We start from the raw sequence: 14,350 nt of genomic DNA on the forward strand, positions 1-14,350 counted from the left end.
CTATCTTTTATTTTTACATTAACAGGCCTTGTTCTATGCAACATGAGATTTTATTTTATTTTTTAAACGCACCAATTTGGGGTAATTTGTATTCTCATCCATAGCCATGAATAACAATATGGGCAGCGTAGTGAGGCTTGCTGTTGGATATGGATGGATTGGAGACAAAGTACAGGGCTCGTTCAGTTACTGGAGCAACTGAAAGTCAGCAAAAACTCAGATGAGATTTTTGGAGTGTGAATAGGCCCGTAGAGTCAGCTAAGTGAACCCGCCATCCTTTCATGCTGCGGTTTGTGACAGCAGCATGCAGTAGTGACAGACTCGATGATTTGAACAGTGTCTTATCCATTAACATCGCGTCGTTTGGCTAAACTCACAATAAGCTGCGGCACGTTGTGCTGCCAGCAAGTGTATGCTTTACAGGAGGAAATGCATCCAAACTGGGGTCATCCACAGCAAGCAACAAGGGTACATTCACACAACTGTATATATTTTGTGGTGTGCAAAATACGGATCACCTCTGTGTGGCACCAGCTTTTTCTACAGACCTGTTGACTTCAATGGGTTCATGGACTGCATTTTGAGGTCAAGTATAGGACATGTTTATGTAGAATCAGCCTATTGCTTTCTATACCCGTATGTCTGTTCCGCAAAAGATAGAACATGTCCTATTCTTGGCCAAAAATGCGCATCATGGACACATTGAGGTCAAACAGTCCACACAAAAAAAAAAAAAAACACACGGATGTAACACAGATGTCACACTGACATTATCCGTATTTTGCAGACTGCAGTCTTTTTTGCTTTTCAGGGATGCTTTGTAAAATGATAACAGCAAATTAAATGGTTACTACGGGCAACTGTGCCATTTTTACTTTGCACTCGTTTTAATAACTGTACCCCGATTACATTTGGAGCGGTTCCCTATACAAGAAAGCTAGCAAAGTACATTAGAAAGCAAATGCATCTTTATCTTCACACTGTCTGTCTTACCATTTGTTTTAAAGGTTGAAATATTGACAGTTTCAGAAAGAAAGCAGACAACACTGGAGATAAACCTGAAAGACTTGAGCGGTACTCATCTAGCGCCGGTTCTCTCGGTTGGGTCTGATTTACCTGGCTGCAGTATTGAAGTCACATTGACAACATCACCGCTGCAGCTGGGAAAACAGAGCCTAGTTGGGAGAACCAGAGAGGCTGCGTTCTTACTGAAACTGGACAACCCCTTTAAAATGCTTTGTTACATTTGTAACTGCCTTACCTTTTGCACTCTTGACCACCACTCGTCCGACTTCCCGCCTTTCTTTCCACCTTTATTGCCACCTCCTCCTGAGGCACCCCCTCCACCGGAGGAAGTCTTCTCATTTTGTTTTGCACCTATAGCAGATTTAAAAATAAAAATAGTTAGAAAAACTGAACAAATCAATTATTGCTGCATCAATTCATCCCTTAATGTCCAGTAAAGAAAATGCACGTCCCAGTCAGGTGCTTATTCCCGATTTATGATGTACATTTTTCATAGTAGTGATCTCATGTGTGTTGTCAGTGCACCCACAAAATCAGCATCAGAGGCAAGGCTGTATCCGTACTGACTGGGGCATCTAAGATGTTCAACAGTGGGGGGGGGGGGGGGGGTGTTCCTCTGCTTGGGGCCAGAGGGATAGATAGGAGACAACAATCATGATGACCCGTCAGTGGAACACTGACAAAGAAACTGTTAGCGATGAGATGGATTTGCTGGTCTCCCCCCCCCCCCATTTCTTCCCATTAATCAATACACTTTACATATATCTACCCCAAAGCGGTACCTGTAAAAAAAACATACAACTCATTTCACAAAAAGCAAGCCCTATATAGCTGTTCTCTGCTATCTCCAGCAGACGCCAAAGAGACCGGCAGCACGCATACTTGACCTGCACCACTTGCATGGTAGCCCCTGGAACCTCATTCTTGTGATCGATGGGGATCCCAGTAGTTGGACCCCCACTATTCAAATACTTAACCCCTATCCTGTGGATAGTGCATAGGATTCCATTCTGGCACAATTTCTTTAGCGGGTTAAGGACCAAAATAGACCAGTACTTTATGGGTTAAAAATAATAATAAAAAAATAAACACTGACATTAACATTTGAATTCACTTTCCATTAATAGGGAATTTGCAGAATGTGAATTTTAGGCCGAATTCACACGGCCGTGTTCCGCGGCCATGAGCGGTCCGTGGTATGCCGGCCTGGATTCCTGCTGACAGCAGGAGCGCATGGCGCCATTGGTTGCTATGATGCCGTGCGCTTCATGCAGCCGCTGCACTACAGTAATACACTGGTATAGATCATACCAGTGTATTACTGTAGTGCAGCGGCGGCATGAAGCGCACGGCGTTATAGCAACCAATGACGCCGTGCACTCCTGCTGCAGGGCTCCAGACAAAAAAATAAATAAAAAATATCAAGGAGCCATTGGCTCCTAACCTGAAAAATTTAGGAGCCAAATGTAAAATATAATTACGGTATAATAAAAAAAAAAAAAAAAAAAAAAAAAAAAAAAAAAAAAAAAAAAACACACACACACGTCTTACCTAGGTTTGACACTATACCAAAATTTTGACTTGATTTAGATACCATAAAAAAGTATTGCGATACTCGATACCAAGTGAAAAAAAATAAACCAAAAAAAGCCACATTTTATGGAACGCCTGGACCATAATAGAACAGTCCGATCCTCAGGACAAGGTGAAAGAAATTGCACTTTTTTTATTTTGTTACCGCGTTCACCGCTTAGGAGATTTTTTTTTATAATTTAACCACTTCAGCCCCGCTAGGTGAAACCCCCTTCATGACCAGGCCACTTTTTACACTTCGGCACTACACTATTTTCACCGTTTATCGCTCGGTCATGCAACTTACCACCCAAATGAATTTTACCTCCTTTTCTTCTCACTAATGGAGCTTTCATTTGGTGGTATTTTATTGCTGCTGACATTTTTACTTTTTTTGTTATTAATCAAAATGTAACGATTTTTTTGCAAAAAAATGACATTTTTCACTTTCAGCTGTGAAATTTTGCAAAAAAAACGACATCCATATATAAATTTTTCGCTAAATTTATAGTTCTACATGTCTTTGATAAAAAAAAAATGTTTGGGCAAAAAAAAAATGGTTTGGGTAAAAGTTATAGCATTTACAAACTATGGTACAAAAATGTGAATTTCCGCTTTTTGAAACGGCTCTGATTTTCTGAGCACCTGTCATGTTTCCTGAGGTTCTACAATGCCCAAACAGTAGAAAACCCCCACAAATGACCCCATTTAGGAAAGTAGACACCCTAAGGTATTCGCTGATGGGCATAGTGAGTTCATAGAACTTTTTATTTTTTGTCACAAGTTAGCGGAAAATGATGATGATTTTTTTCTTTTTATTTTTTTCTTACAAAGTCTCATATTCCACTAACTTGCGACAAAAAATAAAAAATTCTAGGAACTCACCATGCCCCTCACAGAATACCTTGGGGTGTCTTCTTTCCAAAATGGGGTCACTTGTGGGGTAGTTATACTGCCCTGGCAATTTAGGGGCCCAAATGTGTGAGAAGAACTTTGCAATCAAAATGTGTAAGAAATGACCGGTGAAATCCGAAAGGTGCACTTTGGAATATGCGCCCCTTTGCCCACCTTGGCAGCAAAAAAGTGTCACACATGTGGTATCGCCGTACTCAGGAGAAGTTGGGGAATGTGTTTTGGGGTGTCATTTTACATATACCCATGCTGGGTGAGAAAAATATCTTGGTCAAATGCCAACTTTGTATAAAAATATGGGAAAAGTTGTCTTTTGCCAAGATATTTCTCTCACCCAGCATGGGTATATGTAAAATGACACCCCAAAACACATTGCCCAACTTCTCCTGAGTACGGCGATACCAGATGTGTCACACTTTTTTGCTGCCAAGGTGGGCAAAGGGGCACATATTCCAAAGTGCACCTTTCGGATTTTGCAGGGCATTTTTTACACATTTTGATTGCAAAGTTCTTCTCACACATTTGGGCCCCTAAATTGCCAGGGCAGTATAACTACCCCACAAGTGACCCCATTTTGGAAAGAAGACACCCCAAGGTATTCCGTGAGGGGCATGGCGAGTTCCTAGAATTTTTTATTTTTTGTCGCAAGTTAGTGGAATATGAGACTTTGTAAGGAAAAAAGAAAAAAAAAGAAAAATCATCATTTTCCGCTAAATTGTGACAAAAAATAAAAAAATTCTAGGAACTCGCCGTGCCCCCCACGGAATACCTTGGGGTGTCTTCTTTCCAAAATGGGGTCACTTGTGGCGTAGTTATACTGCCCTGGCAATTTAGGGGCCCAAATGTGTAAGAAGTACCTTGAAATCAAAATGTGTAAAAAATGGCCTGTGAAATCCGAAAGGTGCCCCTTTGCCCACCTTGGCTGCAAAAAAGTGTGACACATCTGGTATCGCCGTACTCAGGAGAAGTTGGGCAATGTGTTTTGGGGGGTCATTTTACATATACCCATGCTGGGTGAGAGAAATATCTTGGCAAAAGACAACTTTTCCCATTTTTTTATACAAAGTTGGCATTTGACCAAGATATTTTTCTCACCCAGCATGGGTATATGTAAAATGACACCCCAAAACACATTCCCCAACTTCTCCTGAGTACGGCGATACCACATGTATGACACTTTTTTGCAGCCTAGATGCGCAAAGGGGCCCAAATTCCTTTTAGGAGGGCATTTTTAGACATTTGGATCCCAGACTTCTTCTCACACTTTCGGGCCCCTAAAAAGCCAGGGCAGTATAAATACCCCACATGTGACCCCACTTTGGAAAGAAGACACCCCGAGGTATTCAATGAGGGGCATGGCGAGTTCCTAGAATTTTTTTTTTTTTGCATAAGTTAGCGGATATTGATTTTTTTTTTGTTTTTTTCTCACAAAGTCTCACTTTCCGCTAACTTAGGACAAAAATTTCAATCTTTCATGGACTCAATATGCCCCTCACGGAATACCTTGGGGTGTCTTCTTTCCGAAATGGGGTCACATGTGGGGTATTTATACTGCCCTGGCTTTTTAGGGGCCCTAAAGCGTGAGAAGTCTGGAATATAAATGTCTAAAAATGTTTACGCATTTGGATTCCGTGAGGGGTATGGTGCGTCCATGTGAGATTTTATTTTTTGACACAAGTTAGTGGAATATGAGACTTTGTAAGAAAAAACAAAAACAAACAAAAAATGTCCGCTAACTTGTGCCAAAAAAAAAATGGCTGAATGGAGCCTTACCAGGGGGGGAGTGATCAATGACAGGGGGGTGATCAATGACAGGGGGGGGTGATCACCCATATAGACTCCCTGATCACCCCCCTGTCATTGATCACCCCCCCTGTAAGGCTCCATTCAGACGTCCGCATGATTTTTACGGATCCATGGATCGGATCCACAGAACGCATGCGGACGTCTGAATGGAGCCTTACAGGGGGGTTATCAATGACAGGGGGTGATCAGGGTAATCAGGGTGATCACCCCCCTGTCACTGATCACCCCCCCTGTAAGGCTCCATTCAGACATCCGCATGATTTTTTACGGATCCATGGATACATGGATCGGATCCACAAAACGCATGCGGACGTCTGAATGGAGCCTTACAGGGGGGTTATCAATGACAGGGGGTGATCAGGGTAATCAGGGTGATCACCCCCCTGTCACTGATCACCCCCCCTGTAAGGCTCCATTCAGACATCTGCATGATTTTTTACGGATCCATGGATACATGGATCGGATCCACAGAACGCATGCGGACGTCTGAATGGAGCCTTACAGGGGGGTTATCAATGACAGAGGGTGATCAGGGTAATCAGGGTGATCACCCCCCTGTCACTGATCACCCCCCCTGTAAGGCTCCATTCAGACGTCCGCATGATTTTTACGGATCCATGGATACATGGATCGGATCCGTAAAAATCATGCGGACGTCTGAATGGAGCCTGACAGGGGGGTGATCAATGACAGGGGGGTGATCAATGACAGGGGGGTGATCAGGGAGTGTATATGGGTGATCACCCGCCTGTCATTGATCACCCCCCTGTAAGGCTCCATTCAGACGTCCGCATGATTTTTACGGATCCATGGATACATGGATCGGATCCGTAAAAATCATGCGGACGTCTGAATGGAGCCTGACAGGGCGGTGATCAATGACAGGGGGTGATCAGGGAGTGTATATGGGTGATCACCCGCCTGTCATCGATCACCCCCCTGTAAGGCTCCATTCAGACGTCCGCATGATTTTTACGGATCCATGGATACATGGATCGGATCCGTAAAAATCATGCGGACGTCTGAATGGAGCCTGACAGGGCGGTGATCAATGACAGGGGGTGATCAGGGAGTGTATATGGGTGATCACCCGCCTGTCATTGATCACCCCCCTGTAAGGCTCCATTCAGACGTCCGCATGATTTTTACGGATCCATGGATACATGGATCGGATCCGTAAAAATCATGCGGACGTCTGAACGGAGCCTGACAGGGCGGTGATCAATGACAGGGCGGTGATCAATGACAGGGGGGTGATCAGGGAGTTTATATGGGGTGATCAGGGGTTTATAAGGGGTTAATAAGTGACCTCTGGTGACCTCTGGTGGTCGATCCTAACAAAAGGGACCACCAGAGGACCAGGTAGGAGGTATATTAGACGCTGTTATGAAAACAGCGTCTAATATACCTGTTAGGGGTTAAAAAATTCGGATCTCCAGCCTGCCAGCGAACGATCGCCGCTGGCAGGCTGGAGATCCACTCGCTTACCTTCTGTTCCTGTGAGCGCGCGCGCCTGTTCACAGGAAATCTCGCGTCTCGCGAGAAGACGCGTATATGCGTCCAGGAGGAATAAAGCAACCACCTCCCGGACGCATATACGCGTACGGCGGTCGGGAGGTGGTTAATAGTTCGCACTTTTTTCGGGCGTGGCGATATGTAATTTTTTTTATTGTTTATATTTTTTATATGTAAAATTGGGCAAGGGAGTGATTTAAAAACTTAATATATTTTTTTTTTTTTTTTTTTTTAAACTTTTTATTTAATACCTATTTACCTCCTTAGGGGCTAGAACCTGGGATCTTTCATCCCGTCCTATTCACCCTGATTGATCTCTATCAGGGTGAATAGGACTTCACACTGTCCCTGCTGCCCTGTGAATAGTACACACAGCAGCAGGGAGCGTACCATGGCAGCCAGGGCTTGAGTAGCATCCTGGCTGCCATGGTAACCGATCGGAGCCCCAGGATTACACTGCTGGGGCTCCGATCAGAACTGCCACTGCCACCAATGATTATAATACTTGGGGGATGGGGGGGTTGGGGGGCGCACTGCACCACCAATGATTCTGATTTATAATACTGGGGTCGGGGGGGGTGCAGTGCACTGCACCACCAATGAATATCGTAGCGGCGGATCGCAGCGCGCAGACAGCCTCCCCTCCTCCTCCCTGCTATCAGCCCATTGGTGGCAGCAGCAGTACCGGGGGGGAGGGACTGCGTCCTTCTCCCCTGTGTTGTTGAGAACATGGCCGCGCTAACAGCAGCGCGTGCCATGTCAGTAATGTGAAAGCGGCAGAGCAGCGGCGGGTCTAGGCGCAAATGGCGCCATTTAGCAATTCTAGGTCGCATTTGCGACCATTTTGGTCGCCATTTGGAGCCCTGTGCTGTCAGCAGGAATCCAGGCTGGCATACCACGGAGCGCTTACGGCCACGGAACACGGCCATATGCATTCAGCCTTAGGTGCAGTTCCATTTACATAGAGATGGGACAGAGGTTTATCGTCCACTTGATCATCTACCTTCTGATTACAGAACAGTCCATAATACAGGAGCACTTACCTTTTGCATCATTTGCTTTTTTACCATTTTTGCCATTTGGAAAATATTTCTCAAAACCTGAAAGACAAGTAAAAGCGGAGTCAAGCATTTACAAGATAATGTAGCTAAAGAGTACTTAGTAAATACTTGCATTCCTCATGTTCTAGCAATTCTGTAGCATCTTTTCTGTGTTGTGCCTCCTTCTGCTATTCCTACTAGAAGTTTATGAATTGCCAGCAGTCTTCAATAACTGTCCGCCTAGATGTTACCAGTTGGGGGGGGGGGGGGTCCCCGCACTGTCTGACACTAACAGCATTGATTGGATAGTGTCAGATCGTGCGAGGACACAGCTCAAACTAGTAACTCCCGTCTGGAATGTTATTGCAGACTTTGGCAATTCAAAAATGAACGTCTGGTAGGAATAATAGAGGAACTGCACAACTCAGAGTCATAATATATACTTATTTGTTATTACACAAGGAACGCAAGTAGTCACGATGGGTGACGGGTTCTCTTTAAAGGGGTTATCTGGTTCTTTATAACTGAAGGGCTATCCTTAGGATAAGCCATCAATATTAGATTGGTAGGATTGGCAATTCTTTACACCCCCTGTATCAGCTGTTTGAAGGGGCTATAGCTGTGCTTTGTAGTGGCTTTTTTTGGCATTACAGCTTAGTCCCATTGACTTGAATGCGGTGAAGAAGTAGTGTATGGTAATATCAATCGCTGGTAAAAGTACAAAGTGGTGTGAACAGTTTAGGAGATGCAGTAATCAGTAAAGAGCTGAATAGCAGGGGCACTGAGAAGTAGACCACCTCCAAGGGACAAGCTATCAGTTTTAAAAGAACCAGAAATCCCCTTTAACATGCTGAATTCCAGTTTTTAATACCATTGGGTTGATGCTTCAAAAAAAACAGGGGTTCTCCAGGCTTTTAATATTGATGCCCTATCCTCAGGAAAGGTCATAAATATCAGACTGACGGGGGTCTGACACCCGGCACCCCAGCCGATCAGCTGTATGAGGAGACAGCGCGTGTAGTGTGACATCTGCCTTCCTGCTCTGCCACAGACAGCATCAGGAAGAGAGAAGGGCACACTGCGCACCGCCTCCTCATACAGCTGATCCGCGGGGGTGCCGGGTGTCAGACCCCCGTCAGTCTGATATTGATGACCTATCCTGAGGATAGGGAATCAAAATTAAAAGCCTGGAGAACCGCTAAATTTGCTGTGTACATAGCTACTTCCTGACACTGCACAAACAGAGAATGTAGTTATGGAGGGTGTAATAACTGCAGTGCTCCTAATACCTACCTTTAGGGGGTTGAGCGCACAGTCGGCGGTATGCAGCAATTACATTGGCCAGAAAGGTCTTCTTGCCTACATCACCGGCTTGTGTCTGAATCTTAAAAAAAAAAAAAAAATTCATGTTAACCCTCAAAGAGCTGACAGAAGGATCTAGGCAAGAACAATCCATGGCATTCATCAGGTGAACAGGTCTGCATTGTAAGGGTACGACCACACAGCTCTGGTGCTCCACGCCAGTCTTTATTTCCTGCGCTGCAGCAACAACCTCACGTGACTGCTGAGGTCAGAGACTGGTTGCAGCGACCACGTGGTGTGATCACAGAGGTCCTTGCTGCAACATAAATGAAGACTGGCCGGCCTAGAACCGCAGGGGACCCACACAGGAAAATCGGCCTCAAAACCTCCTCCAACAAACTCCATGTATACCTACCCTTAATGCAGGTGCGGGGGGAGGGAACTGAACAGGCCTCACAGGCTGCACTGACACAGCACTCTCGTGGGACTGAAGCCGGGCTCCTGCTGTACTGATTGGCACTGGAGTAAACTCCATTGCCAGCCGCTTAAAGGGCATCTGTCAGCAGTTTTGTACCTATGAAACTGGCTGACCTGTTACATGTGTGCTTGACAGCTGAAGGCATCTGTGTTGGTCCCGTGGTCATATGTACCTGCATTGCTGAGAAAAAGTGTGTTTTATTATATGCAAATGAGCATTGCAGAGAGAGCAGAGCCTATTGCTCCTAGAGGCTCATTTGCATATAATAAAACATAATTTTTCTCAGGAACGTGGGCACATAAGAACATGGGACCAACACAGATCCCTTCAACTGCCAAATGCACATATAAACAGGTCAGCCAGTTTCATAGGTACAAATCTGCTGACAGATGCCCTTTAACTCCCTAGATGCTGCAGTCAGAAACGGGCTTAGTTGCCCAACCAATCAGATTCCACCTTTCATTTTCATAAAGAGCTCTGAAAATTGATAGGTAGAATCTGATTGGTTGCTATGGGGAACTACGGCCCTTTTCATTTAAATCAGTTTTTATGAACTTCCCCCAAATTGACAGCTTGCAACAGCTAAACATTTTTAATAAAGACCAATTGAAAAAAAAAATGATTTTCTAAGCCCAAAACGCAATCATAAAAAGCTGCTATCGAACGAGTCCACAGCCTACAGATACTCTGTGACCGATAAGTGTCAAACAAACCTCCAATTAACCTGTACAAGACATTCTAAAACATTGGGGGATATCCCAGACTGCCTTTGGCTTGTAGATGGCTCAGATGGTCACTTAAAGGAGCTGTGTGGTTCTAGGATGAAACCGACCAACCCCTTTAAGAAGGGTAAAGACACAACCCTCACTGCTATGTGCCTGCCTGTGGTTGAGAATGGTGGGGATATGGGAATGACTCCACAAACACCATGGCAGAAGAGAGACAACCACCCAGCGTAGTAGCGGTGCTCACCCTCCTCAGGCAGCAGGCCCCTAGGCGCTGGCTATGCGGCAGCACGGGAAGGAGCGCCCCAGTGAGGGGTCGGCAGAGCCCGTGCACCAGCAGGCAGCGGTGAGCCATGAGGCGCGACCTGTCTGTAGACTCCGGGCAGCGTTATGTCACCAGCATCACGCCTCCCATCAGAACTTCCACTACGACCTCCACAGGCAACTACTGGAGCAAACCACTGACGTCACTACGGCCGCCCAATGAGAAACCTGCTCTACCAGGCGCTGCTTGATGACGTTGCCAACGTGGGCGTGTCGTTCAGTGACAGCTCCCTCCAGGTGATGGAGTGTGACGTCACGATTGCTGTAAACAGATGTAGAAGTTAGCGGGAGAATAATAAGTTACTGCCATGGACTTCAGCAGGCTCCTATAGTAACGTTCTGGCGGGGTCTGTACAATAGGCCACCGTGCACACTGTGCGCAGCACTCACTACCGCACAGTGCTGTGTCAGAGTGACACCGAGGTCTCTGAGCCCCGCCCCCTCAGCCGGGTGACTGTAGAAGATACAAACTCATCGTGATGATGTGGAAAAGGGGGCAATTAAATAATAATGGTCATCTTTCTATGGCGCCAACATATTCCGTAGCGCTTTACAATTCAGAGATTAATGTACAAAAGTAATAACATAGCAACAGAAGAGTGAATAATTACAAGAGGAATGTGGGCTCTGCCCGCAAGAGCTTACAATCTATGAGGGGGTAGGGAGACACAAAATGTAGAAGTGCTTGTTTTGTACGATGGTCCGGCCATCTAAGGTAAATAGGGGAGCAGATACACTGCCTGGCAAAAAAAAAAAAAGGGTCACACACGCTAATATTTCGCTGGACCGGCTTTTGCTTTGATTACGGCACGCATTCGCTGTGGCATTGTTTCGATAAGCTTCTGCAATGTCACAAGATTTATTTCCATCCAGTGTTGCATTAATTTTTCACCAAGATCTTGCATTGATGATGGTAGAGTCTGACCGCAAAGCCTTCTCCAGCACATCCCAAAGATTCTCAATGAGGTTAAGGTCTGGACTCTGTGGTGGCCAATTCATGTGCGAAAATTATGTCTCGTGCTCTCTGAACCACTCTTTCACAATTTGATCCCGATTAATCCTGGCATTGTCATCTTGGAATATGCCCGTGCCATCAGGGAAGAAACAATCCATTGATGGAATAACCTGGTCATTCAGTATGTTCAGGTAGTCAGCTGACCTCATTCTTGGAGCACATACTGTTGCTGAACCTAGACCTGACCAACTGCAGCAACCCCAGATCATAGCACTGCCCCCACAGGCTTGTACAGTAGGCACTAGGCATGATGGGTGCATCACTTCATCTGCCTCTCTTCTTACCCTGATGTGCCCATCACTCTGGAACAGGGTAAATCTGGACTCATCAGACCACATGACCTTCTTCCATTGCTCCAGAGTCCAATCTTTATGCTCCCTAGCAAATTGAAGCCTTTTTTGTCTGGTTTGCCTCACTGATTAGTGGTTTTCTTACGGCTACACAGCTGTTCAGTCCCAATCCCTTGAGTTCCTTTCGCATTGTCCGTGTGAAAATGCTCTTACTTTCACTATCAAACATAGCCCTGAGTTCTACTGTTGTTTTTCTTAGATTAGATTTTTATCAAACGTTTAAGTGATCGCCAATCACGATCATTCGGGATTTTTTCCCCCGTCACATTTCTTCCTGAAATCTGATGGGTCCCCACTATCCTTCCAGTTTTTAATAATACGTTAGAAAGTTCTTAACCCAATTTTAGTAGTTTCTGCAATCTCCTTAGATGTTTTCTCTGCTTGATAGGATAAAACTTACCAGGAGAGATTAAAGGACCTTAACATGTATAGCTTGGAAGAAAGACGAGACAGAGGGGATATGATAGAAACTTTTAAATACATAAAGGGAATCAACAAGGTAAAAGAGGAGAGAATATTTCAAAGAAGAAAAACTGCTACAAGAGGACATAGTTTTAAATTAGAGGGGCAAAGGTTTAATAGTAATATCAGGAAGTGTTACTTTACTGAGAGAGTAGTGGATGCATGGAATAGCCTTCCTGCAGAAGTGGCAGCTGCAAATACAGTGAAGGAGTTTAAGCATGCATGGGATAGGCATAAGGCTATCCTTCATATAAGATAGGGCCAGGGGCTATCCATAGTATTTAGTATATTGGGCAGACTAGATGGGCCAAATGGTTCTTATCTGCCGACACATTCTATGTTTCTATGATGCATGCCAATGATTTGACCCTTCTCAAACAGACTAACATCTTTTCCACGACCACGAGATGTGTCTTTCGACATGAGAAGCAACTCATTGCACCAGTTGGGGTTAAATAACTTGTTGCCAGCTGAAAGGTAATCGCCCATGCAGTAATTATCCAATAGGAGGCTCATAACTATTTGCTTAGTTAAATCCAGGCGGCGCCTTTTTTTTGGGGACAGGCAGTGTATAAAGCTGCATGAGCCGGTCACCAGCTGATATATGAAGTGCTTCTGGGTGCGTTGGAGAGTTTGGTGGAGGATCAGGTTCAGGCAATGATAGATAGATCAGGGGATGTGATCGGCAGTGTTTCTCCTAAGCAGCGCAGGTGCGCGGCCACGCAGCAGTTATTGTGCCCCTGCTCATGTCCGCTCAGCACCCGCTCACCATGCCGCCGGCAAAATGCCCACACTCAATATGACGTCTTCAATACGACCTGTGCGGCTCAGCGTGGCGCCACCTACACATATTGCTGCGCTACCGCTGTGGCTCCTCCTTCTTTTTCTGACCAGAAGAGGAGACGAGGACTGAGCTCGCAGCAGCAGCCGGGCGAGGTAACGTGGAGCCGGCGTCATCTTAGAGCCTGAGGCTAGAGTGGTTTTACTGTCAGGGTAACCCATTGGTACAAGCTCAGCAAAGACATCATTTGAACTCATGGGTTTTCACAAGGGTATAATAGACTGCGCAGGAATGTATCCATCTGAGGCTCGGGGTCCAGGGGCCCCCTGGGAGTCTGGGACCCCACAGGCTGCAGCAATATAATACCCTGGGATACCCCAGATCACACAGGGTTGTCAGACATTAACCCCTCACACTTCTTAGCTTTTCTTCTCTCAGACTCTTGTTATTTGGTTTAGCTGATACACTCGAGCATGTCCACAGCTGTGGCTGCGTTACATTTACAGCAGGTTACACTTGTTTGTTTTATCCTTTTGGTCCCTGGGGCAGCCCTCCGCTATGATGCCCTCACCTATAGGACCCTCATCTTCAGTGCCATCACCTATAGCACCCTCCTCTACAGTGACATCACCTATAGCACCCTCATCTACAGTGCCATCACCTATAACACCCCATCTTCAGTGCCATCACCTATAGCACCCTCATCTACCGTGTCATCACCTATAGGGCTCTCATCTACAGTTCCATCACCTATAGCACCCTCATCTACAGTGCCATCACCTATAGCACCCCATCTACTGTGCCATCACCCATAGCACCCCCATCTACTGTGCCATCACCTATAGCAGGCTTATATACAGTGCCATCACCTATAGCACCCCCATCTACAGTGCCATCACCTATAGCACTCCCATCTACAGTGCCATCACCTATAGCACCCCATCTTCAGTGCCATCACCCATAGCACCCTCATCTACAGTGCCATCGCCTATGGCACCCTCATCTACAGTGCTATCACCTATAGGACCCTCATCTACAGTGC

General features: G+C 45.6%; 1 protein-coding gene across 1 annotated transcript in view; it reads right to left on the reverse strand.

Moving 5' to 3' along the window:
• AFG3L2 (AFG3 like matrix AAA peptidase subunit 2) overlaps positions 1-10,853 on the reverse strand; it is a 31,083-nt gene extending 20,230 nt beyond the window's left edge. Inside the window, exons 1-4 of the mRNA XM_044294396.1 lie at positions 10,624-10,853; positions 9,165-9,255; positions 7,875-7,931; positions 1,262-1,377 (exon numbers count right to left, since the gene is read on the reverse strand). Of these exons, the coding sequence (XP_044150331.1) occupies positions 1,262-1,377; positions 7,875-7,931; positions 9,165-9,255; positions 10,624-10,731 (372 nt within the window). The 5' untranslated portion in view covers positions 10,732-10,853. The remainder of the gene's footprint in view (positions 1-1,261; positions 1,378-7,874; positions 7,932-9,164; positions 9,256-10,623) is intronic.
• Between the last annotated feature and the right edge of the window lie 3,497 nt (positions 10,854-14,350).

This window comes from Bufo gargarizans, chromosome 5 (genome assembly GCF_014858855.1).
Source record: "Bufo gargarizans isolate SCDJY-AF-19 chromosome 5, ASM1485885v1, whole genome shotgun sequence".
Lineage (NCBI taxonomy): Eukaryota > Metazoa > Chordata > Amphibia > Anura > Bufonidae > Bufo > Bufo gargarizans.